We start from the raw sequence: 27,304 nt of genomic DNA on the forward strand, positions 1-27,304 counted from the left end.
GGGTATTCCCACACAAATTATATACAGTAAAAAAAGGGGGAGTTTTCCTTGAGTTTGTCGACGGCGTTTCGATCTAATTTGATTTAGATCATCATCAGGACGTGAGCTTCCCTGAAATTCGAGAGTTATCACTTTGGTTCCTAGGCGGCAAGCAAATTAATTGGGCCGATGTCGTGAAAAGTACCTTTACGTAATTTGTGCAGTAAGCGCCAGAGATTGCACAGTCTAATGTTGTTTGTATTTAGGGTCTTCGATTCCAAAACGTTATCTCTTCACGTTTAAGAGTAGAGGAGCCCGTTTATTCCCAGGGCCAGGTATAGTTTCCGTGGCAGGAAATTGTTTACTGGATGTGAGAATTCAATTTGCTCGCATCAGTTGCTCAAGGGCTTCGTCAAAACGGGAGTTAAACACCGCTAAGTTCTGTCCCCTCCGGCACCACAAATAGTTTCAGCTATCTGGCGTTCTTTCGAGCCGGCTCGAAAGAACGCCAGATAGCTGAAACTATTTCCCGTTTTGACGAAGCCCTTGAGCAACTGATGCGAGCAAATTGAATTCTCACATCCAGTAAACAATTTCCTGCCACGGAAACTATACCTGGCCCTGGGAATAAACGGGCTCCTCTACTCTTAAACGTGAAGAGATAACGTTTTGGAATCGAAGACCCTAAATACAAACAACATTAGACTGTGCAATCTCTGGCGCTTACTGCACAAATTACGTAAAGGTACTTTTCACGACATCGGCCCAATTAATTTGCTTGCCGCCTAGGAACCAAAGTGATAACTCTCGAATTTCAGGGAAGCTCACGTTCTGATGATGATCTAAATCAAATTAGATCGAAACGCCGTCGACAAACTCAAGGAAAACTCCCCCTTTTTTTACTGTATATAATTTGTGTGGGAATACCCTTGTGGTGACATCTTTGTATATAAATGTATATAAATGCTTTTTATTATATTCACTAAAGTCACTTTGAGCACTTTTTGTCACATATGTGAGCACCTGATAAGAAATTCATTATCGTTATTGCTAATTTTGTGTATATATTCTTTGTTTAAACTGTAATAAAATTGACCTATATGGTATTCTACCGAGACCTTCTTCCAGATTTAATTTTATGAATTAACTTCATAATTTGCAATACTTCCCTCAGGACCTCGTTGAGGCCATCAAAACCATTGTAATTTCTACAAGTACTTAGAACTGACGTCAGCACGCGGAGGCGGCGTCTAAGTACTCCGACGACGTCATCACGGCGCCCACGACGCCGACGACGGACGCGGAGCCGCAGACGACGCCTACCGACGCGCAAGGGTACTGCTACGCAAAAATTTCCGGATCCAGTCTGACGCCTGGGGATATTCTAAGGTAAGGAATCTAATACTAACTAATGTCTCTTACAGATATATCGTTACACAAGTAGTAACTTGTGCGTTTGGGTGCGTTTATTCAGAAACTAATACAGTTAACGCTCATGAGAAATATACAGAATTCCTGAGGAAGGCATATCCGAAACGTGTTGAATGGAATTTTGGTTCTGTATACAAACATGTACTACTGTATTGTAACCTCATGTAATTTGTATCATTTTTATATTTAAATGTTATGTATTTGCAAGAGAACAATTGTAGGTAGAATTATTTATTTGAAATTTACACATTGGAAAAAAGAATGAATTTATGAAAAAATATTTTTAAAAAATTTGTAATAAAAAAGAACGTGAAATGATACATCATGTTACAATTTTTTGGTATAAATTATACAATTGTCTAACGTCCAGTTGATGATTGGAAGCATGCACAAAACCCGGTGCTGAGTTCTTGTTTTACTAAAAAGTACCTATGGTACACTATACAGGGGCTCACAGAGGTGACCCAATACCCAATCAGGTATGTACCTAAAGTACATGGTATCAATTTAGAGAGAGAACAGCTGGGCTGTGGGTCTGATTAGCAGGCCCACAGCCACACTAAAGTCAAAAAACCAGAAAATCACAGCAAAAAGTGGGGGTGACCATAGGAAGCAGACCCTACTCTCCTACAGTGAGTAAAAGTTGTATCTGAAAGAGACACGTTAGTGATAGATTCCTTACCTTAGAATATCCCCAGGCGTCAGACTGGATCCGGAATTTTTTTTACGTAGCAATACCCCTCCGTGCCGGCAGGCGTCGTCCGCGGCTCCGCGTCCGTCGTCGGCGTCGTTAGCGCCGGAATGACCTCGTCGGAGTACTAAGACGTCGCCCATGCGCGCTGAGGTCAGTTCTTCTTTTGTCCGAGCCAGCTAGCGCAGATCCGGAGATGCTCTGCCCCTTAGTCATTTTTTTACTAAACTTTTTGATCTTTTTGATAATTTCTCTACTCGAGTCTTCGACTCCAACGGTGCCGGTAGGGATGCCCGGGTTCAAACCCTGTTCGAAGTGTGACCGACTGATGTCGGTTACGGACCCCCATCGCCGGTGCCTGAAGTGTTTAGGCCTCGGCCACAACGACTGCACCTGCTCCGACTGCCGGGCCCTGACGTCTAAAGCTAGGCGGGAGCGGTCCCGCAAGCGACTCGAGCTCCGGCAGTCGGCCCGCGCCGTTCCAGGTCCCGGTCCCACGGGAGGTCGAGGGACCGGGCGCGGGTCAGAGTCATCGGTCGTCAGGATCCAAGTCCTCAGGTAAGAGGCATGAGAGGTCGAAGAGACGTCATCGTTCCTTCGACCCACCCTCGTACGATGCGGCCGGGGGTTCGGGTGACACCACCCACGCGGCTCCGACGGAGTCGCAAGCGTCGCCGCCTGCCCCAAACCTTCGGGTCCCTGAGCACGGCGCGTCGCCTGCGGAGGTCGAGCGGTATCTCATGGCTATGAGGTCCCTCCCTTCTCAGCCGGGTCCCGTGGCGCCTCCGGGCCCAACGGTCCTGGCTGGAGGCCCTAGCGGGTCGGGTGCTTCGTCCCCGACACCGTCCGGCGCCGCAGGACCTCACCGGATCCGCTTCCGGATCCGGGTCGTCGCCGGTCGACCTCACCGGTGCCGGCCCCGCGGGTGTCACCCTTGGCGCCCACTGTGGACGCCGTCCCCATTCTTCCCTTCGGTCCGACTCGGGCGCCGGAGCGGCGCCGCTGGGCGCCGCTTCCGACTGCCTTTGGAGATTTTTATTTCCATGAGGAAGCCCCGTCTGTTGACCCTGTTTTACAGGAGGCGGGTGACGAGGGCTGGGAGGGGTCTGTGGACCCTCTGGCACAGGAGTGTCAGTCTCAAGAGGACTGGACATATGAGCTTGGGGAGGCCAGTGGTATTGACACTTTGCCAGACACTGGATTTGTCTCCCCTCCCACCGTGGCTACAGAGGAGGGGGCTGCTTACAATGTAGTGTTGACGAGGGCGGCCAAGGCCTTAAACCTTGAGCTTCCCGTCGCGGCCGTGAGGACTAACCTCCTCACTGAGGTCCTTAAACCGCAGGCAAGATCCAGTGAGCCTCTGCTGCCGTTTAATGAAGCCTTGTGTGACGTTCTTGTGGGCACTTGGTCCAAGCCCGCCACAGGTCCGCCTGTGGATAGGAACGTGGCCAGACGCTACCGCCCGGCTCCGGGCGACCCTTGCTTTTTGTCCACCCATCCTACCCCCGAGAGCCTGGTTATCCAGGCCTCCACTTCCCAGACCATATTCTCGACGGCTCCGCCCGATCGGGAATCCAAGAGATATGAACAATTCGGGAAGAAAGTGTTCTCGTCCCTGAGTTTATAGCTGCGGTCTGTCAATACCGCATGTCTCTTGGGCCGCTACACCCACACCCGGTGGGACACGGTCGCGGACGTGCTGCCATAATGTCCGGAGGAGGTCCGGGCTAAACTTGCCCAAGCCCTTGTGGAGGGCCGAGATCCAGCGCGATATTCCATCCGGTGTGGGCTGGATACCACGGACTCACTGGGCCAGGGCTATGGCAACGACGGTGGCGGTTCGACGCCACGCCTGGTTGAGGTCTGCCAACTTTTCGGCCGATGTCCAGGCCACTCTTCTGGACATGCCGTTCGATGGCTGTCGCCTCTTTGGCGACAAGGCAGACCATGCGCTTGAGCGTTTTAAGGACTCCAGGGCTACGGCCAAGTCCTTGGGCCTCTCGGACACACGCTAGCAATCGGGTGCCTTTCGCTCCTTTCGTGGCCACGGAAGGAGCGCCCCCACACCTTGCTGCCACCCACGCACCGCAGAATGTCCAACAGCGGCCGTGGGAACCGCCGTGGTGGCGGTCGGGGTCAACGGCGAGGCCAGTCCACACCTCCCTCCGCAGCACCTGCCTCAAAACCTTCCTAGTCCGTGTTTTCAGGCCCATGTGACGCCAATGGGGGGCAGGGTTCGCAATCACCTCTTCCACTGGCGCACTGTCACGTCGGACAGGTGGGTGCTGCAAATCGTCCGAAGGGGCTACTCCCTCCCCTTCGAGGCGACCCCTCCAGCCATGCCACGGCAATTCCACCGCATGTCGGGGGATCACTTGCAACTTCTGCAAGAGGAAGTCACGGCCCTCTTGGCCAAGGGGGCCATCGAGCGCGTTCCTGGGCCAGAAGTAGGGTGTGGTTGTTACTCCCCCTACTTTCTGGTACCCAAGAAGGGCAAAGGGGCTTACGCCCTATCTTGGACCTACGGAACGTCAACGGCTTCCTCCGGAAGGAGAAGTTCAAGATGCTGACTTTGGCTCAGGTCTTAGCTGCCCTGGACCCCGGAGACTGGATGGTAGCGTTGACTTGCAGGACGCTTATTTTCACATCCCCGTCCTGCTAGCCCACCGGCGTTACCTGCGGTTCACGGTAGGCCACGAGCACTTTCAGTTTACCGTGCTCCCCTTCGGCCTTACCAGCGCCCCACGGTGTTCACGAAGGTGATGGCGGTGGTCGCAGCTCATCTGCGCAGGTTAGGGGTGTCAGTCTACCCCTACCTTGACGACTGGTTGTTGAAGGCGGGCTCGCCCCAGACAGTCATCAGCCACCTCCAGACTACGGCCGACCTCCTGCACTTGCTGGGGTTCGCCATCAATGTGCCGAAGTCGCACCTGTGTCCCTCTCAGAAGCTCCTCTTCATCGGAGCGGTTCTAAACTCGGCGCAGTTTTGGGTTTACCCTCCCGAACAGCGGGTTCGGGATATTCAGGCTCTGATTCCGATCTTTCAGCCTTTATCCCGGGTCTCGGTCAGGTTGATGCTGCGGCTTCTGGGGCTGATGGCCTCCTGCGTCCTTCTGGTGCATCACACCCGATGGCGGATGAGGACTATGCAGTGGGACCTGAAGTTTCAGTGGGCCCAGCATCAGGGCAACTTGTCCGATCATGTCTTGATCTCGGAGGGCACTGCAAGACAGTTGCAGTGGTGGCTCACGGACCGCGATTGGGTCAGTGGCAGATCCCTCTCCCTACCCCACCCGGAGCACGTGGTTGTGACGGACGCGTCCCTCCAGGGCTGGGGTGGCCACATGGGAGAGGCGGAGATCAGAGGCCTCTGGTCTCCGGCGGAGTCCCGGCTCCATATCAACTTTTGGAGCTGCGGGCGATCCGTCTAGCACTGAAGGCATTCCTCCCCTCTGTCCGGGGAAGTGTAGTGCAGGTGTTCACGGACAACACCACCGCCATGTGGTACTGCAACAAACAGGGCGGGGTGGGGTCGTGGACCCTATGCCAGGAGGCTCTGCGCCTCTGGCAGTGGCTGGAACGTCAGGGCGTGACCCTGGTGGTTCAACACCTGGCAGGTTCTCTGAATGCCAGGGCGGACGAACTCAGCCGTCGGTGCATGATGGATCACGAATGGTGTCTGAGCTCGGACGTGGCGCAAGGCCTCTTTCAGCAGTGGGGAGAGCCTTGGTTAGATCTATTCGCCACCGAAGAGAATGCGCAATGTCATCAGTTCTGCGCGTTGGAATTTCCAAGGCGGCTCTCGCTCGGAGATGCTTTTCGTCGCGAGTGGAGTTGCGGTCTATTGTACGCCTTTTCGCCTATACCACTTCTGCCCAGAGTGCTGAAGAAGATCAGGCGCGACCGGGCCCAGGTTATCCTTGTGGCTCCGGACTGGGCACGAAGATACTGGTATCCCGAGCTACTCAGCAAGTCAGTCGGTCCCCTGATTCGTCTGCCTCTTCGGGAGGACCTTCTGTCGCAGCAGCAGGGGACGGTCCTCCACCCAAACCTGTCCAGTCTCCACCTACAAGCTTGGAGATTGAGCGGTGGGCAGTTGAGGCCATTTGACTTGCCTCCTGAAGTCTGTAATGTCATTTTGGCAGCCAGGCGTCCCTCCACAAAGTCGGTATACGCCTGCAGGTGGAACAGATTTGTGGCATGGTGCACAGCAAAGGCTGTGGACCCTCTCTCTGCACCCCTTTCTGAGGTTCTCCTCTTCCTTCTTTCTCTTGCCCAGCAGGGCTCTGCTCTGGGCACTATCAAGGGGTACCTTTCTGCCCTTTCCGCCTTCTTAAGGCTACCTGATCAGCCTTATTAGTTCAAGTCCTCTATTGTAAATAGGTTTCTAAAGGGCATCACACACATGTTCCCTCCTGTTCCTTTCGTGATGCTCCAGTGGGACTTGAACCTTGTTCTTACTTACCTAATGTGTGCTCCCTTTGAGCCGCTACATAACTGTCCTCTCCGTCTTCATACTTTGAAGACTGCTTTCCTGGTTGCCATCACCTCTGCCAGGAGAGTGAGTGAGCTCCAGGCTCTTTCTTCCACACCTCCTTTCCTCTCTGTTCATCCGGACAAGGTTGTGTTACGGACAAGACCTTCTTTCCTGCCCAAGGTTGTCACGGCCTTCCACATCGGGCAGTCCATTACTTTGCCCACCTTCTTTCCGCCTCCGCATCCCTCGAAAGAGGAAGAGAGGCTCCACCGTCTGAACCCAAAACGTGCGCTCTCTTACTATTTGGATTGCACATGCCAGTTCCGGGTGGGTGACCAACTCTTTGTTGGTTACGTGGGCGCTAAGAAGGGAAAGGCGGTGCACAAGCGGACCATCTCCCGGTGGATCATCTTGTGTATCCAGGCATGTTACTCCTTGGCTAAGAAGGAGCCCCCTGTTGGATTGAGGGCTCATTCCACTCGGGTCACGGCGACTACCACTGCCCTGGGCCGGGGAGTGCCCTCGCAGGACATTTGCCAGGCAGCTACTTGGGCATTGCTGCACACGTTTGCAAGACACTACTGCCTGGACAGTCAAGTCCGGAGGGATGGCTTCTTTGGCCGTTCTGTCCTCCAGGACTTTCTGGTGTGATTATTGGTTCGCAGACCCACCACCGGGGTTGGTATTGCTGGGGTATCTATTCTAAGGTAAGGAATCTATCACTAACGTGTCTCTTTCAGATGCACAAATTACTACTTGTGTAACAATATATCTGTAAGAGACATTAGTTAGTGATAGATTCCTTACCGACCCACCCATCCTCCCCGTTCTGCGAACCGATATCTAGGGTTAAGGTCATCCCCTTTCTGGGCCCTAATTTCATGGCACCAGTGTTGGTTCTATCATGGCTCTGCGTATCTGGCGCGGAAAAGCTGTGTATCAGAACTGACGTCAGCGCGCATGGGCGGCGTCTAAGTACTCCGACGACGTCATTCCGACGCTAACGACGGACGCGGAGCCGCGGACGACACCTGCCGGCGCGCAGGGGTATTGTTACGCAAAAAAAATTCCGGATCCAGTCTGACGCCTGGGGATATTCTAAGGTCAGGAATCTATCACTAACTAATGTCTCTTACAGATATATCGTTACACAAGTAGTAACTTGTGCGATAGTTTAAGGGCTGAACGAGTCAGATGGAGACAAATTTGGGAAAGTGGGTAAGCCCCAATGGGTAATGTAGTAGTGGATAAAGAGTGCCAGGAAGAGAGCAGGTAGAGAGTCTTAGTGGTCTAAGAGAGTAGAGGTGGGCCATCAGTAGTATGTAACAGGGGTTATCTTGTAGTGATCTTGAAAGCGAAGTAAGAAAAAAATACCTGTTGCTGAGAATGGAAAATTGGGTGATGGCTGTTCTTGGTGGAGAGAGGTGGTTGCATAAATTTCTTGAAATTTTTTTTTGCCCTAATCATACGATTTGTCTAATGAGCCCAAAACATTGGCCCCAGTACTAAGTGGTTTTACTTGTACATAGGACCATATCTTGATATTTGCACATTTGAAATATATTGTGGATGATTGTATCATCTAAGGAGTGCACTTTTACTGTTATATTTGTATTTGTTGTTGACTGGTAATCTTGAGATGTACAATTTTATTACTTCTTCACCCATACCCTTTGCCTTATGTTCAATTACATTTATTTCTGCAGGTTGCCCAACTTATTTTTATTCTGGCAACATGTAGGATCCTTCCCCCACTTGGTACTTGGTCCTCTCCTAGCTTTAGGTTGTGCAGATACACTGAAGGAACTGTTTTGTCCCTTGCTCTCATAAGTCTTGGATCCATACTATTAGCTTTGTATCAACCACATTTTATTGTTACAGTGTGTGCAGGTTAATTTCTACCATTTATTTTCATCAGCTGGGTGACAAAAGTCGTGAGATTGCTACCCTTCGAAGCGAGCTTCTGCGTAGCCAGCAGAGACGGTCGCAGCTTCAGGAAGAGAATGCTGCTTATGACGAGCGAATAAAGAGGCTCAGTGGAGAACTGAAGAAGCTGCAAGATTTTCAGCGACAGAGTGAAGAAGAGGTGAGGACAGTAAGCACTTTCCAGGATCACCCTCAGGTGTACTTTTGTACTGTAAATCATCAGTGAGACTCAATCCAAACTTCAACTTGGGCCTCAATGTATCCTAAAAAATGACAATGTTCCAAACTCTGTATGAATGACACATCCTTCTTACATTCAGACAGCCCTATTCACTTCTTCATGTTTTGATGTGTTTGTTTATAAGTGACTTAAATTGATAATAAGATGACTCAGAGGCTCATGAACCCAGATCAGTTTTTGCACTAGCTTGAAGAGCTATTCTATACATTTCCAATTCTACTGATTAAATTGCCATGGAATCAAGCTGAGCATCCCCATCATTTCTAACCTGAGTACTTGGCACAGAGTTTCCTTATGCTTACGCTCTGCCAAATATGAAGGTCCTTTATGCCCTATTCTCAACCCCAGTGCAGCTGTGTTGTGCTCCAAAGGACTGTTAATGCTGTGTAGAGGATTCACAAGTGGTGTAAGCAAAGCAAGTCAGTGCTCTGCATATGTGTTTAGAGTGCAGTAGAAAGTTTCAGCGTGTGGTCTTGTCTCTATTATATAAAAATAAACTTAAAGTCTGAAAACCTTGCAACAACCCGAATGCTGGGTGATAGTTTCTGTCTTTTGAATGCTTAGGCGTTGTCCAGACCTGTCTGAAGATCTTTGTTCCTGAACTGGATTTGTGAGACGGTTCACTTTTTCAGACTTTGTAGTTGAGCATTACATTCTCTTTAGTGTTGCTTGATTCAGTCTTTTAACTGTGATGGAACTTTTTGGATGGCTTTGTGATCCCAACAATGCAAGACATTTTGGTGCTATTTAACTTGTTTTTTTTACTGAGCCTGAGCAGACCCAATTATTTAGATTTATTTGTTTTTATACAGCACAATATGGCACAACATTGTCAGATAGAGTTGCGCTTCAAGAAAACGTTATAGCAAATAATACAAAACAAAGAGTACAAAACATCTCATAAGATAAATTCTGATAGATACATCTGCCGTGTGGATTCCTCACCTTGTGAATATCCCCCTGCGTCAGCAACATTCGGAAATTCTTTTTGTAGCTTCGCGCCAACGTGGACCCGGACGTCATAGAGGCACGGCATCGCTCGCGACTGCGCTGACGTCACCAACGCCTACAATAGGCCCACGCCAGCGTGATGACATCAGTTCCCTTTTTCCCGCGTCGTCGACGCTAACGGTTTTCTGGGATCGTCTGTAGCCTTTGCTGTAACTTTGTTACTTGCTATTCTTTCTAGTCTCTTTGTCTTCACTCTTTCGACATGACCTCGAAAAAGACCGGGTTTAATGCTGTGGAGAATGTAACAAGATAATGTCCTTCACAGATCCACATGAATGCTGTTTGTGGTGTCTGAGCTCCGACCACGACGTCGAAGAATGCCAATCCTGCAGGAAGATGACACCAAAAGCCCTACGGGAAAGAGAGGCAAAACTTCTTGTTGCCAAGTTTAAAGAAGGAAAAGAGAAAAAGAAATCAAGATCGCGAACTTGACGCTCGAAGTCAAGGTCTCGATCGAGGTCGCGATCGGATTCGTCTTCGGCCCATGCTTCAAGATCCTCAAAGAGGAAGCATAAAAAGAGAACCCATGAATCCCGACATCGATCAAGGAAGGAATCGGGTTCCAAGCCGAAGTCGCAGGTGAAACTGGTCGAGAAGGTGATAGTATCTTCGGCTTCGTAAGAACAGGATGCCGAAGTTGAGGCGTCGCATGCGGATTCACAGAGTTCGCCGAAGCAGAAAGCTATTCCATCTCCGGACCCATCCCATCCTTCAGGTCGGGAGGATGAAGGTGAGGAGGAGGTGATTGGAGAGGGAGAGGCTCAGATGCCCGAAGGTCGTACGACTCCGGTGCACCAGCCCGAAGAGGAGTTCGACGTCGTTTCGACTCCACGCCCACAAGATCAGCCTGGGGGTTCTTACCCTGCCTTCCTGGCTCCAGGTCAGGATCCTACGCATTTCCTGAATGCGATGTTCGGGATTTATTCAAGGGCTATGCACCCCTCTGGGGCTCCTACTGGTCCAATGGGTCCGTTGGCATATGGTCTGGGTGTTCCTCAATCCTATGCACCTGCGCCCTTTATGCCCTTTATGCCGGCTCCAGCGCCGCATTGGCATTATCCGACTCCGGCGAGGCCTTCGACTCCGAAGCCATCGACGCCGACATCGATGACTCCGATTCCATCGACGCCAGTTCCGTCAACTTTGATGCCGAACCCTGAGCGACGTCGTGGATCTCTTCCTCGTCCGACGTCGAGTTTGACGCCGGCTCCGGCTCCATCGGAGTCGATGGCGGATCCAACGGCTTCGAATGTGAAGCAAAGATCAAGGCGTGAAGCCCAGAGGTTGATGGAGGAGGAAAGATATCGATAGGAGTATCTAGAGGAAGGTGAACTACAAGAGTCTGAGGATCCTTTTGAGGACCTGTCTGTAGCTAGTGGCCTAGAACTGTCACCTGAATGGAACCTTGTTTCAGTTTCTGATGAGCCTTCAAGGGACGTGACACCTTATCATGTAGTGATAAAAAAGGCTGCAAATTTATTGAATATTGCTCTACCAACTGCAGACTTTAAATCTAATCTGCTCACAGAGGTTCTTCACTCTCCCTCATCAGTAACTGAACCGTTGTTACCTTTTAATGATGCCTTAAAGGATCCAATTTTGGAGATTTGGAAAAATCCTGTATCAGCTCCTGCTGTATCTAGGGCTGTAGCTAGGAGGTATAGAGCGGCTCCTGAAGACCCGGAATTTTTAACCTCTCATCCTCTACCGGAGAGTTTGGTGGTGCAGACGGCCTGTTCCAAAAGATCTACAGGTGCATTTCCACAGGTCCCAGCAGAAAAGGAGTCGAGAAAACAGGAACAGACTGCTAAGAAAGTTTTCTCCTCTGCCAGTATGGCTTTGAAGTCCACAAACGCAACCTGTTTGATGGGGCGTTATATCCACGCTCTTATGGACACTGTGAAACAGTTGGTACCCAAGATACCTGAGAATGATAGAAAAGACTTCCAAGAGGTAATCTCTGATACTCAAGCTGCAGCAAGGCAGGTTATTCAGAGTGGATTGGATACAGCAGAATCTGTGGCGAGGGTCATGGGCTCTTCCATAGCGACAAGAAGAGCTGCGTGGCTGAAGTCTAGTGAATTTTCCACAGATGTCCAGGCGGCATTAATGGATCTTCCATTTGATGGGTCTGGATTGTTTGGAGAAAAAGCAGACACTGCTTTGGAACGCTTTAAAGACAGCAGAGCGACAGCAAAGTCGTTGGGTCTCCAATCCAGGGGCACTTTTGGAAGACGTTCAAGAGGGTTTAGCAGATCTTCTTTTCGAACCTATAAGTCAACCCAGCAGCAGCCACAGCAGCAGCAAAACACATTATATAGATCTTATAGAGGCAAGCAAAGGGCCAGAGCTCGGGCCGTAACGCTTCCTCCTCTTCCTCCTCTTCCCCATCCCAGCCCCCAACCACCGCAGCAAAGCAGCCCTAGATCCGCCATTCCGTATCATGTGGGCCCAGTGGGGGGCCGGCTTACCCATTTTTTACAAGATTGGGAATTGATAACATCGGATCTTTGGGTTCTCAATCTTTTAGAGAATGGGTATGCTCTTCCCTTTCGGGAATTTCCCCCAAATTACCCTCCTTGCCAGGGTTATTGTTCAGAGGACCACCTGCTTCTCTTGCAGGAACAAGTCCTGGCGCTGTTTCGAAAAGGTGCGATAGAGGTGGTTCCAGAGCAGGAAAGGGGTCAGGGATGCTACTCCCGGTATTTCCTGATCCCCAAAAAGGATGGCAGGCTTTGGCCAATTCTGGATCTCAGGATCTTGAACTTTTACCTGAAACAGGAAAAGTTCAAGATGCTCACTCTTGCACAGGTTCTTCAAGCGCTGCTGGAAGAAGACTGGATGGTGTTGATCGTCTTGCAGGATGCGTATTTTCATATTCCCATCTTGAAGTCGCACAGACAGTATCTCCGTTTTACGGTTGGGTCGCAACACTACCAGTTTGCAGTCCTTCCGTTTGGCCTTACTACTGCGCCTCGAGTCTTCACCAAGGTGATGGCAGTGGTGGCAGCTCATCTCAGGAGGTCGGGGATTCCTGTATTCCCGTATCTGGACGACTGGCTGATCAAAGCGGAGTCGCCGGAGAAGGTGCTCCATCATCTGCAAGAGACAACTCAGTTGTTGCACATGTTGGGTTTTTCGATAAATGTACCCAAGTCTCACCTGATGCCCTCACAGCGCCACCTGTTCATAGGTGCGGTACTGGACACTACTGTGTGCCGTGCATTCCCTCCTCCTCAAAGGATTCGCGACATACAGGAATTGATTCCTTTGTTCTACAATGGAGCGGTCGTTCCAGTACTGAAGGTTCTTCGCCTGCTCGGTCTGATGGCTTCTTGCATTCTGTTGGTCAATCATGCACGCTGGCACTTAAGGGCACTCCAGTGGTGCCTCCGCAGGCAGTGGTATCAGCACAACGGAGATCTCAGGGAGTCAGTGAGGATCTCCAGAGAAGCTGCAACGGATCTGTCTTGGTGGAGCTTGGAAGGCAATCTGTCACAAGGAAAGTCTTTTCAACTTCCTCCATCGGTGGCCACAGTAATAACGGATGCATCCACTCTCGGGTGGGGTGCTCATCTGGGAGACCTGGAGGTCAAGGGTCTTTGGTCTCCAGAGGAAAGGTTGCTTCACATCAACCTTCTTGAATTGCCGGCGATTCGTTTGGCACTCAAGGCCTTCCTCCCTTCCCTTCGCGGTGTATCAGTAAGCAAGCAAGGAGGAGTGGGGTCGCAGTGTCTCTGCAGAGAGGCTCTGCGTCTCTGGTCCTGGGTTCAGGACCATCAGATTTGTCTGATGGCAAATCATCTGGCCGGAGTTCAGAACGTTCGTGCAGACAGTCTCAGTCGGCAGTTCTCTGCCGACCACGAGTGGAGGCTTCACCCGGAGGTTGTTCACGACATCTTTCAAATGTGGGGGACTCCTTGGGTGGACCTGTTCGCCACTCGCAAGAATGCTCACTGCCTGTCATTCTGCAGTATCCAGTATCCGATGCAAGGAGCCTTGGGGGACGCGTTTCAGTTGAGTTGGGACTCGCATCTCCTTTACGCGTTTCCTCCCATACCTTTGATTCCTCGGGTTCTGAGGAAGATTCGCCAAAACCGGCCCCAAGTTATATTGATCGCTCCGGATTGGCCAAGAAGGGTGTGGTACTCAGACCTTCTCCACCTCTCCTCTCACCCGCCGCTCCGTCTCCCTCACAGGGCAGATCTCCTCTCCCAGATGGAGGGGCAGGTTCTACACCCCACCTCCAGACATTACACCTTCATGCCTGGAGATTGAACCGGGTAACCTGAGTTCTTTTTCTCTCCCGCTTGACGTGGTGGATGTCATCTTGTCAGCCAGGCGTGACTCCACTAAGTCCATCTATTCTTATAGGTGGTCAAAATTTGTCACTTGGTGTGGAGAGAAATCTATAGACCCTTTGAGAGCCCATTTGTCTGATGTTCTCCAGTTTGCCCTTTCTCTGGCGCAACAGGGTCTTGCTGTTGCCACAGTTAAGGGCTATCTTTCAGCGCTGTCGGCATTTCTCTGCTTGCCTGACCAGCCATCTCTTTTTAAATCTCCTGTGGTTTTAAGGTTTTTGAAGGGCCTCATGAATAAGTTCCCTCCTACTCCTTTTATTGTGCCTCAGTGGGACTTAAATCTTGTTTTGACCTTTCTGATGGGCGCTCCCTTTGAGCCTCTTCACAAATGTCCTATGAGGCTTTTGTCTCTTAAGACAGTTTTCCTCGTTGCAATAACCTCGGCAACGAGGGTAAGTGAGCTTCAAGCTCTTAGTTCCAAGCCCCCTTTCTTCTCCATTCATGCTGATCGAATGGTTCTTAGTACCAGGGCTGCTTTTCTGCCTAAGGTGGTGACTCCTTTCCACCTTGGTCAATCTGTTACCCTCCCTACCTTTTATCCTCCCCCACACCCTTCCAAGGAGGAGGAGAGGTTGCACCGTCTGGACCCCAAGAGGGCGGTGTCTTTTTACTTGGACAGGACTAAAGACTGTCGGTTGGATGACCAGCTCTTCATTGGCTTTGCTGGCTGCAAGAAAGGAAGAGCGGTCCATAAAAGAACTTTATCAAGATGGATCGTCCTCTGTATAAAGATCTGCTACTCTTTGCCGGTAAGGAACCTCCAGAGGGTACAAGGGCTCATTCTACAAAAGCTAAGTCGTCAACCTCTGCATTGGCTAGAGGTGTTCCTGTAGAGGATATTTGTAGAGCGGCAACTTGGTCTTCCCTCCACACTTTCGCGAAGCATTACTGCTTGGATTCCGAGGTGAGGAGGGACGGTCACTTTGCACGCTCTGTCCTCCAGGATTTCCTGGTCTAGAAGAGTGGACACCCTCCTCCGGGAGTGGGGACTGCTGTGGGACTCTATTCACAAGGTGAGGAATCCACACGGCAGATGTATCTATCAGAAGAACAAGTTACTTACCTTCGGTAACGCTTTTTCTGGTAGATACAATATCTGCCTGTGGATTCCTCACTGACCCACCCGCCTCCCCGTTGTCCACTCTTCTATGCCAGTGTTTCTATTATGTTTTTATTTTATTGTCAAATGTTTTATTGCATTTGCTTCACACTGTGTGTGTTACCTTGTTATTTTTATTGCGTATACTGTGTATATGTCTACTGTCATTGGTCCGTCCGTGTTCCTCGAAGGCACGGAAAAAAGGGCGGAACTGATGTCATCACGCTGGCGTGGGCCTATTGTAGGCGTCGGTGACGTCAGCGGAGTCGGGAGCGATGCCGTGCCTCTATGACGTCTGGGTCCACGTCGGCGCGAAGCTACAAAAAGAATTTCCGAATGTTGCTGACGCAGGGGGATATTCACAAGGTGAGGAATCCACAGGCAGATATTGTATCTACCAGAAAAAGCGTTACCGAAGGTAAGTAACTTGTTCATCACAACAAAAAAACAGCATAACCAGATCTAATACATTAGGCCCGGATTTGCATTTTAGATTTTTAAATAAATCTAAAATAGTTTTTAAAAATGAAACAAGCCCAGGCTCAGACCTTACCACTAACTTTTAACACAAAATAACCAAGCCGCTGTTAGATGACACATCTATCAAATACTTTTACTTCTGTCAGCCAGATCAGTAGGCTGCCACCTGATTTTACATGCCATCAATTTGGAATCCTGCAAGGCATAAGGTCAGTCCTGTAAATGTGTTCAAATTGAATTAGAGTAAGATTTGGGGAAGGTGAAAATGACCCTTATGCACTTCTTGTGTGTCCTTCTCCAGGAATAAACAGGTTCAATCCAGAATCTTTCTTCTTACTATCAGTTGCTGATTCAGCCACATGCACAACAGTGCCTGGGTGTAGTGACATATGACTTGGGAAGGTCTACTAAAAATCAAGACAACAGAGTGCCTTTGGTCTTGGTGGTGGCGAATGAAGAGTTGTTCATAAATACTCAACACTGCAGTCTTTGTGCCTTAACAAGACCAAACCCTTACTAAAAGTCAGCCAACAAAGCTTCAAATGTGTTTTATAACTTGTGTGGCTATTAATTCACTGATTTGGAGCAAAAAAGGAATTGTTGGAATTGATCTGTAATTCAATCGAGAGTTGAAATCTGTCCACATTTTTCTAGACATGGTAATACAATGCCATCCTTAAATACCCTGGGATACATTCGCTGTTGCAGAAAGCCATTAATAAAACGATGCCTGGAGACGAAAGTAAAATGTACTTCCTTACTACTGAAGTTGAAAATGTTTCATCTTTACTCCCAGAGAACAGTTTCACTTCAACATTTTAAATTACATTGAGGGATACGAGTCTAAAGAATTAAAATGTGTAGTCCCCTGCTTTCAATGAAGTAATTTATTATCAGAAACAGTGGTTCCTGTGGAAATATACAAAAAATCTGTACTGGTAAGTATATGCACAATCGCAATGAAAGAGGGTTAAGGTGATATCAAAAGGAGAAAAGACCAAATACACTTTTGTTACACTTTATCACAGTTGCATTTTATATTTTGCAAGCATTATATACAGAAATAAATAAGCAGAGGTGTCAGAGGTGTTCCCAGTGAAAAAATGGAACCTAAATCATTAGTGACATCTTTGTGACATTAGTATTTGGTTTCCAAACTATTGTAAAGTCGACCATTTTGAACTGTACAAAAATGGACCGCGACTGTATACAATGATACACACGGTTTTAATGGTTCGCTTTTGTTCTTTGTCGACGACGTTTCGACCCTGTGTGTAATATAGGGTCTCTTCAGGACCTAGGAATGTCGGGACATCTACAAGGAAAAGGATAATATCAGAGTGTGGCCAATAGAGTGGCAACATTGCTTGACTAGGAGAGCAAGGGGAAAAGTTCAAGGGTACCTGAATGGATGATCAGTAGGTGACACAGCCAGATTACTTGGTCAATGACGTGGAGAGGGATATTGTCACACAACTGTGTGTGCGAACTGTGAGAACTCCGTAAGGAATGGGAAAAATGATCAGAAAGTGTGTGAAAAAATGCTGCTACTCAAAGTGCCTGTAAAAAGGGTTCTTACCAGTATATTGATGCAGCATGCAGTGGATGATAATGCACTTGCCCCTAATCTTACTTGGGGTAAGTTCTCAAACGGGAAGACCATAATGTGTGATACCTATGTCAACATGACTTATAATACTCTAGTGTAGTTCCTACATTCCCAATAGGCTCTGCGCATTGTAATAATATACTATAGATTTGACGTAGGACTGAGGTCAAGTAGGTCTCTATCCAATATACTAAACTTAATTGTGTGTGTGCCAGCTAACTCAGAGGTCACTAGAAACTTTCTCGAATTCACAAGAAGGGATTAGTTTCTGACAACCGCATAAACATGACATCTTTGTTTCCCAACAATAAGAAATATATCTCTAGCGTCGCGGAAACAATAGATAACTATTTCACTCAGTCAATCGTGCATGCTTCGTTTCTACAGAGTTGCAGAGAAATAGAGACATGGGCATTTTCAATAAAAAAGGGTTTATTGAACAGTCTTCTTTTTCATGCAAGAGAAGTGAACTGCTAAAATCGTTATGCAGACTGCAAAGTATAATGCGTACAGTGAGAACAATATTATAATATAATACTGTAAGAGCATTGTATGGTTTCTAAGCCACATAAAAATACATTCATGAATACATTGACTAAAATACTCAACTGGTGCTTCTAAAATACGCCTACCCCAGTGTACCTAACCTAAGTCTAGTACGCGGGAAGAAGTAAGTAGTGTGTAGCATAGGTTTTAGTTTTCTTTGGCAAGAATCTATCCAAGATTTCACTTGGTTCTAATCAGCTGCATACCTTAGTTAGAATGAAGGAGGTCTGGTATCTCTGTCGTGGGATTCGATTTCCCAACACCCCGCAAAGGGAGCTTGGAAACACTGGAGCTGGATTCTCCAGAGGAGAAGAGCAGCTTCCTGATCAGTGTGTCAACTGGAGAGTCGGCTTCCCTACAGCACTTGCTGTAGCGAGCTGTGTCGGGCAAGTAGATAGTCAAACTGCTCCGAACCACCGTAGTTTTCTATAGCAAGTGAAGGTATATTTATACCTTGAAGGTGTTTAGGAATGCCATAGTTTGACGTAAAGTCGGGCTTAAGAACGTCATAATGAACCCCTTGGGCATAGTTGTTCATTGTAAAACTATCTGAGTTCTTGGAGAAATCAATATTCAAGCAAGGGGAAGTTCCCTGACTGCTTAAGCCGATTTTCCAAGAAATCGTTGTGACGTTTGGTACGGGTGGAAGTAGCCATGCCTGTATTTGGTTTGCATGGCCTATGCCTAAATAAGGGTTTGATTTATATGCCTATATTAGGGCAATGAAAAATTCACTCAGAGCCTAAAAAACGCCACACAACACCCACTCCACTTTATTATGTACGACATTACTAAGTTCTAAACACATAAAAACATATCTAAACATGATGTGTTAAAACCCATCCAAAATACATAAAAATGCATTGGTACTGGTTGTACACGAAAAGAGCATTTGTGCTGTACGCATTTAAAAGCAATGTTTCATTCAAAGCGTAGGGTTTGACATTTGAAAATGCTATCCGAATGAATCACGAAAATACATTCATGAAATGGCTCTGAAATACAGAAGAAAAAGGTCGAGATCATTTCATGGCAGATTATATAAACTGTTTGATGTGGACAAGGTCAAATATTGTCTCTTGGAAGTTTTCAAAGAATTCTAGTTCTCTATGAATAGCTCTACTTTAAACAGATTACTTTGTGCCAAACAAATGAAATACAAATTTGGAAAAACAAAAGTTTGATCATAGACAAAATAGAGTTCCAAAGTTAGAAGTTGTTTCGAAAAAATGAAGGTCGAATTCAGAGTCTCTCAGAACACTGCATTCCAAATCAAAAGTCAGTGTCATTGTGTGGAGAAAACATCAAATCTTCTAAGTCTGTAAAGAATTTGTCTACCATTGTAGGTGAAAGTTGGATTACCTCATTAAGAAGATTAATTGCACATAGATGTGAAGCATCGCTGTCAGCGTTGGTCGCATTAGCAATGTTCGAAGCAGATGGTACCTGTGCGCCTTTCGCTTCTCGTACCTCACTGTCAGCATTTTGCGTCTGTGAGATCTCTATGAATGCCGTCATCAGAATTGGTAGCCGCTGGGGACAACACAGTGCATGAGCTGTCACTGGTCCAAGCAAAGTATCAACTTCCGTGGGTACGACTGATGGGAGTGTCAGACAAATATTCAGCACGCATTCTTCTCCACATAGCAGGCACCATAGAACAGGTAAGATGCAATCTTGCCATATTGGTCTAAATGACATAAACCATGTCGTATTCAATTCTCTCAAACGAGTTAATCCCAAAATATTGACTATGCGCTCACGACACTTCATCGCCAGAAGAGTGTTCTCCATGGTGAACTGGGTATCGCTGGTGATTTGGCTTGCCATATCGGAGCAGAAGGAGCAAAAATAGTATCCCTGCTGCAAGTCCCAAACCGAGAGGCAGTCTTCCAAACACAGAGTGCACAAAGTTTGGAAATATTCCTAGGACTGCTTGAAAAGGTGCTAACAGTCCCGAAAAAAACGGTCTTAAATACATGTACAATACCACTCGTATCAGACATGTTTAAGATACGACCTAACATTTCTGAGAAATTTATAGGGCAATTGGTGTTTAAACGGGCATGTATCTCTGCTGAAGTTCTTGCAACTTGTAGATCATACTTCTCTTCGGCTGAGGTCAATGGCACAGTTTTTTGTAAAATAATAGCTTTCATTCTGCCTAAAGTATCAATTCGTATAGAAGAGATGTTCAGTGAAGGCCATAACGGCGACTCCCGGTCTGTCTTGGATTTTGGAAACAATACTTGCATACAGCAAGTGACCCTGGCTGACACAGTTACGAGATAGGCTAAACCTGGCAACATGCCACAGCAGCTGTGATCATTCAACATAATGTAACTTCCATTAGAAAGTTGCCTAAAAATTGGATCAATCACCCCAGCTGGTGAACCTTGCAGGTGGCAGGATAACTTGTTTGAGGAACCATCGCAGGCCCTGTGTAAATTAATACCCTGACAAAGGAGAGAGCCACTAAATGCGTTTTCACAATTTTTACCACTAAGAAACACTTCTTTCCCCCACTCCAACATCTGTGTGTGTGTAAGGTAATACCCAGGATGACTTGATGTATTCTTTACCCAACCTTTCATATATGCCTGCTGGTATACGTTTTAAGCAATACTGAAAATGGAAAATTGTAACAGGCAGAGTTATTGTACCGTGTATTATCCATTCTGTTGCTGGTGTCTCAGAAACAGTTAATGGCAATCTTTCCAGTTTTTCAATGCTCAGCACCGTATAGTCTGCTGCCCTCTGTGCCAGTGTGATTTGTTTATCTATGAGATTGAATTCAGAAAACAATGACGTGGTGTTGATTATACGCCAAGGCACATAGCCTGAACGTAAGTTTTGTAACGTCCAGCCTAATAGCATTATAGAACACAATTGTGACTGACCATGTTTCAACATGACCAAGTCCTGTCCCATTATGTCTATGGCAGAGGATACTATGCTGTCCAAAGAATATATTCTGGATGACAGAGTCGTTAACCCATTGTCAACTACAGAGAGAGATTTCTCTGAATTAATACAATCAATTTCTCGTATTCATTCTGCAGTTTCTGCTTGCATAATCTTCCATGCTTCATTATAAGCAGCATAGATACTGGCGTATATAAAACGTTTATTACGTGATTTAGTAGGTCCTTGTAAGAAGTTCCTCAGATCAACGCCATCTTTAAGTAAAGATAAGTGTTGTTTTACTTCCTTTAATGTAGACTTGTGTAGCCATTCAAGGCACAGTTTCCCTACACTATATGATGTTACTATTCCTGGATGCTGTTTCTGAACATATCTTGGATCTGGCCTAGTGAATGTGAACCCTTGTGTCTTTTTCAGGAATCTATATTAACAGTTGTTTGTGGGCCAGATTAACCATTTTTTCCAATCGGGATTTGTTCTGTTGTGATGCAAAAACGCATGTACGTCGATCACCCTCTCTGAAGTGTTGTTACTATCAGGTGTAGGTGTGGACGGATTGTTTAAATCTTTTATCTTGTCTAACCCAAGACAAGATGTCTGTTGAACAGTGTCATTCAAAAACATTATTTGTTGTGGGATGATGCAGGCTCTACATAGTGCTTCCAATCCCTGCACCTGCCAGTCTTTTGTGCCCCAGACAGTTTTTGTCTCAATGTTGTTTTTCCAAAAGTCAAACCTAATGTAGACAGCTGAGCATAAAAGGCTGCAGAATAAATTTGCTTGGTATTGGTCAACATACTTTTCATCCCTGTTCTACTAAAATGTTTAAAGTAAAATGATTCTGGATTTGAAACATTATACCCTAAAAAGTATGGAAATGTTTTTGAGCTACCCTTTGGTAGTGTAGGACAATGTTCCCATTGGTTATAAGTTAATACATTTCTAGGATTTGCAGATTTATGCAAGAAATGATGATAATAGTGATTATAACAATACATTTGTTCATAATCTGATGAACCTTCTAAGTATTCATGATTTGTAAATTTCACAGACATTTCTAAGTCTGACATCATATTATTAACAGTCTCAAAGTCCCAATCTTTAGAAAAGGTACTAGATGAAACAAAGTCTCAAGGACATCTTAAATTGGTGTGGAATCTTCATCAGCTCTGTAGGACCAAAGATGTCATAATCAGTTCTGTCCGAGCTATACCACCAGGTATAGGAACAGCTGTGATGTTCACTGATGACAAGTCTCTTTGTTCATGATGAAATGATTTGTGTGGCTTGAGTAGTAAGTTGATGTTCTTACTTGCTGTGTCCTTTTTAACGTATCTTCCATTTATCAGCATTCCCAAAGTAAATACAAGAGTCAACCAAAGTAGAAGAAAAAGTACACCCAACACAATCCAAAGTTCAATCCATGGTGAAACCAGATCATTCTTTTCCAGTTGATTAAAAAGTTCTGTTGCTTGTTCTTTAAAGGTTATTTTTACTGGCGTTGTTTCAGGTTCGCTGGGATCCTCGGAAAACGTATCAAAGTTAATGAAATAGCCAGAGGCAGTTCTGTCAATTGTAGGGATTGCATCAGGATTCTTTGAAATCGTTGGAACCACTTGAACACTTGTTACATTTGTATAGTCAGTTGCTATTTCATTGTAGACAGGCATTTCTTGACAAACTGTTATTTGGGTCTCATGAGGTACAAGTTCCATGGCTTTGTTGCATAGTGCTTCATTTGGCACTGCAGATTCTTCAAAGGTGATGAGTCTCTCAGTTTGAACCTCTTGGATAATAGCCAGATTCGGGCTTATGCTACATCTTTTGAGTCCACTTGGCCTACTACTTATGATCAGAGTTTCTGCTGCAGCTGAGCGGAGCGGCTCCTGTCTCTCCGCCCTCGAGCGACTTCAATTTCTCTAACTGGAGATAGCGGGTAGAACTGCCACCCCGCAGCCTAACGCGGCCGTAGCTGCCTATCTCACGTGCGGCCAACACACCAGGACCCCGGCACCGGATCCCGGAACTACGGGCTGCACGGCGCGGTGCAGGCCAGCGGCGGCAAGTGGCGGCTAGTGGTGGCGGTAAGCGGGCGGTTGTGGGTCTGCTCCTTCCCAGTCCCGCCACTCAGCCATTGCAGCCCACTGTAGCCTGCTGCAGCCCCCTAGCAGACTCGGGCTGCACGGCTTTCCCTGCCACCTGTGCTGAGTTGTGCTGCTTGCTTGCTCCCAGCTTTCCTCAGCCCTCCCCAGCCCTGCTGCCGCCTGTAACGGCCCCCAGCTTTTTCCTGACAAAAAATTGCAGACTGCCTCGAATCTTCTACTGCCCACAGTAAGGGGGTGAGCGGGCCTGCGCCGGCGGATGACACCAGCGTGACAGCGGAGAAAGGTTGAGGAGGCGAGACGGTTTGGCCACAGCTGGCTAGTGCCCCACCACAGGAGGGGGGTAGCGTACCTCCACAACAACTGTCTTCGACTCACCTCCTGGCTTCCCTGACTACTTTGGGCCACCTTAGGCTTTTCCAGCTTTACCAGCCTCACTACCAGCCTTTTTTTTTTCAGCCCCCTATCAGGTTCTTGTCCCCCTTGGTCTAAGGGTGCAGTGTATTGTAGTGCAGCTCACTGAGCACATCAGGGGGAGTCGTGCTGGGGTAAAGGCTGGACTACTGGACTGCCTGATTGCTGCTAGGTGGTTGGGGTTGCCTAGAGAGCAGCAGGAAGGGAGGAGAGGAACGTGATCAGCAGTCAGCTCCCCACCGGTGCCTTACCCCACCGGCACCTTACCCGGTACCCCAGTACCCCACCCCTGCGGTTGGTACCTCCCGGGTCCTAGGAAGGTGTGTGAGGAGCGTGTGGAGTGAAAAACAACAGTATCTAGCAGCCTCAGCAATTTGGATAGCAGTAGACACTCTCATTTCCATACAGAAACATCCTTCTAAACAGCACATTCGAACCTCTAACATATCACGTGTTAAACCAGTCATGGTCCACAGAGCCAATTATGAGATGGGGCCGAGTAAGGAAGACTCTCCTAAAGTCAAAGTTTAGGCCCAGGTCCAAAACAAAACAAGGAAGCGCAAATGCGAATAAAGAACAGTCGACTGGGCCAAGGGTGGAAAAAAGCCTAGAAATCACAGAAAGTATCCCAGTCATGGGGATCACCAGCACTTGCTCTGGGACAAACTCTCCCACCAATTGAGATGATGTCAGCACAAAGCTAAGAATGGGAGAATCAACTTCTCTCCAACCAGCTAACCAGATGCATTCACCTGGAACGCAAGGAAGTCAAGAGGATTGTGCCCTTATAAACATTGACGGGAACCTGCGAAAGGAAAAAACTTTGCACCTTCCAACCCAAAATCTACACAAAATTTGCATTTTTGAAAGACCCGGGTACAGCAATCTTTTCAAAAAGTGCAAATGTAAAGGGGTTGCAACTGCCATTACAGCCAGAGAAGTTTGGACCAACACATCAGCCAACCGATCAGTTAATCAACCAGCCAGCCGACCAGGCTCCTCCTACACCACTCCCCACGTTATTTGAACTCTAACCCCAAACTTCACCTTACCAACTCAATAACCTAGTGGAAAATCCAGACAAAATTGTCCAAAGGATCACACCTATGGCAGATGGCCAGGTCACACCAAAAAGCGCTGTTGACATCAGGACAGCCGAAAATACCTTAGAAGAGATTGTAGGGGCAAGAGCCGGAACCGATACACTAGGGGGTAGGCCCCAGAACCAGCCTACCGACCAACTGGGAATGGCTCTCCTGCTGTCTCCTAAAAACAGCTCTCCACCTCAGGAGCAAAATCTAAAGCCAGGCATACCGGGTGCATTAGTTTACCCAGAGCTCTCCCACAGTTCTTTGCCTAGTAAGCCATCAGAACGCCACACGATGTCTCCTTATGAAGACTCTCATATATCAAGTCCGGACCTGTCCTTCCTGGCCTCACAGGAATGGGAGGAGCTTGTCGCCTTATAATCTAAAACCTGCTCAAAATAACACATCTTCTGCACCATCTAATACACCACTGCATGAAAGAAGCAAACTCAGCAACACTATGCTCACTTAATCAATTTGGGTGGCAATCCTAAACTCAATGCAATACTCAACAACAGCTTTACAATTTCAATCTCACAAAATGGATTTACAACTTACGGTCCTTCAGACATTGTCCGACTTTACGTCCGGGATCGACAAAAAACAATTTGAGCTCAATAACCTAATTAAGAGAAGACAAGAAGCGCTCCACGGCAACCAAACCATCCAACTCGAATGCACCTGTGCACCAATAATTGACAAGCTAACGACATTGCCATCTATGTTAGGGAATCTTCTATCGGAAATAAAAGGCAGTGCTCCATCGCCCCATATATCTAGAGATGGCCAGCATAAGACAGGGACCGCCTCGTCTGAACCCCAGAATACTGAACCAACAGCAACTAGCTCACCCAACACTGCTGCAGACAGTGACACAACGTCAACAATGGCCCAAATAAAAACGGCCCCTCCAAACAAAAACCCTACACCCTGGAAAGCTTTATATAAACAAAAAAGGAAGGGACGCAACAAGAAGCCACTAGCTCTTACTTTAAACACATTGAGCAAACCACCCGTCATTATGGTTGAACCAGACCCCGATTTTTACAAAACCGGGTCCAGTTTTTATTCCGCCAGGCCGGGCAGGTTGGATCAACCCACCACAGAGTCCCCCACAATTACGGCCGTCACCTTGGGACAACCACTGAGTCCAGTAAGAAGGAAGGACCCAAAAGTGAACGAGAGGGAGGAGCTAACAGTAACAGAAAACGATCGAGCAAAAAGGAACATCTCATCAATGACCGAGAGGCAGGAGTCAATACTAATAGTAAAAAACTCAGTAATCCCGAAATACATCAAGGAAGAGAACCCTAAGGGGCACCACTCAATGAAGCCCACTTGTTAAAAATGAGGACCATCGGAAACAATTGACGGAGGGCTTTGTAAAGCAAAGCGGCTCACTCAGCAAAACCAAGTCTCTATCTGTCCTCCCGCCAATTTCTCGTAAACCTTCTACTCAAGGAGTAGAACAGAATAACCTTCTGCAACCAAGGCCTCACCCACAGGATGAATCCCCCACTTACAAAAACAAGGAAAATACAACCGAACAAGTGGTCAGTATCATTCTCATTCCCGAATATGAATCACGGGGAAGAGAGGACATATTAAACTCTTAAATTCCATCCGGAGCCTGGGAAACATAAATTCATTGGACCTACTTTCCATAGAATTTCTTCCAAATAACAACTGCCTGGGCCCGGAGGTAATGAGGACAAAATGGAGCTCAAGTGCAATCGCGAACAAAATCAAGGAAGAGGAAAGTACGCTCAAACAATGGGGCATAAAAATGGCAGTTGAATTGAAATCTCCTTACCCAACTCTGTTTTTAAAAGCCCAAATTATCGTCCCAGACAAAACTATCACTTCAGTATTAAGAGGGGCAAGAAGCAGAACACCCAGCAAACTAACTGCTTGTATAGAGGGCTCCAACTTAAGCAGATGCTCAGGGTCATTAATCCCAACCTTGAAAGAGGGACCACAAGCTAGGTCACAAATAACACGCACAATATTAATAGACCGTCCAAACTGACAAGAGTGTGATGCCCTTCAGTTAGCTCCACCTGCCCAAGGTCAAATTAAAATCTGCATTTGGAACATCAATGGCCTGGCAGCCAAACTGGGCGATTACGAAGCAGTTAACTACCTGAAACCATTTGATTTAATACTTCTCCAGGAGACCTGGGAGGATAAAACCAAGGATCTCCAAGGATATTCCTCCTACTCTGTCCCAGCAACAACAGACTCTAATTTTGGTCGCTGTTCGGGGGGACTATTGATGCTGGCTTCAATAACCACAATGGGGTCATTAAAGCCTATAGATGCAAAACTTACGCCACCTAACGCAGTCCTCGCAATACAGATAAAGCTAAAATTTAACAGCACGATACAAAAATTTATAATAATTAACATTTACATGCACCCCAAACGTAAACAAAAAGCTGTAAAAGAGCTGTCAAATGAAATAAAAAAGGATTATGGACGAGCAAGACACCGACCACATAATTGTTGCTGGTGACTTCAATCTACAACTTTTTGGGACAAGCCAGGATGACGGCCCCATGCACAAACTTACATCACTCTGGGGGATACCGATTCAGGGCCAAGCAAACCCTAGCAAACCTTCAAGATGGGCCAAATACCTGCTACAATAATTAGAGCACTTAAATTTAAGAGCACTGAATGGCCGCTTCTTGGAGGATACTCCACCAGTTGCTACTTTTCACTCCTCAAAAACATCTTCCTATTTAGATTATATGTTTGTAACACTAGCCATGTTTGATAAAATAGAAACCTTTAAAATAGGTGATAATGTTCAGAGCGATCATCTCCCACAAGAAGTATTGCTAAAGGCAAGGCCAGCTGCCACACTAGACACCTGGAACTTGATTGAGATCGAAGAAGTTTCTAATCTAAAGTGTTTAAGG

At 47.1% G+C, this 27,304-nt stretch overlaps 1 protein-coding gene across 8 annotated transcripts in view; it reads left to right on the top strand.

Moving 5' to 3' along the window:
- PMFBP1 (polyamine modulated factor 1 binding protein 1) overlaps positions 1 to 27,304 on the top strand; it is a 2,317,386-nt gene that overhangs the window by 1,808,830 nt on the left and 481,252 nt on the right. For all 8 annotated transcript variants that reach the window (XM_078668626.1, XM_078668631.1, XM_078668625.1 and 5 more), the window contains one exon: positions 8,497 to 8,664. In XM_078668626.1, coding sequence (XP_078524752.1) covers positions 8,497 to 8,664 — 168 coding nt within the window. The remainder of the gene's footprint in view (positions 1 to 8,496; positions 8,665 to 27,304) is intronic.

This window comes from Lissotriton helveticus, chromosome 12 (assembly GCF_964261635.1).
Source record: "Lissotriton helveticus chromosome 12, aLisHel1.1, whole genome shotgun sequence".
Taxonomy (NCBI): Eukaryota; Metazoa; Chordata; class Amphibia; order Caudata; family Salamandridae; genus Lissotriton; species Lissotriton helveticus.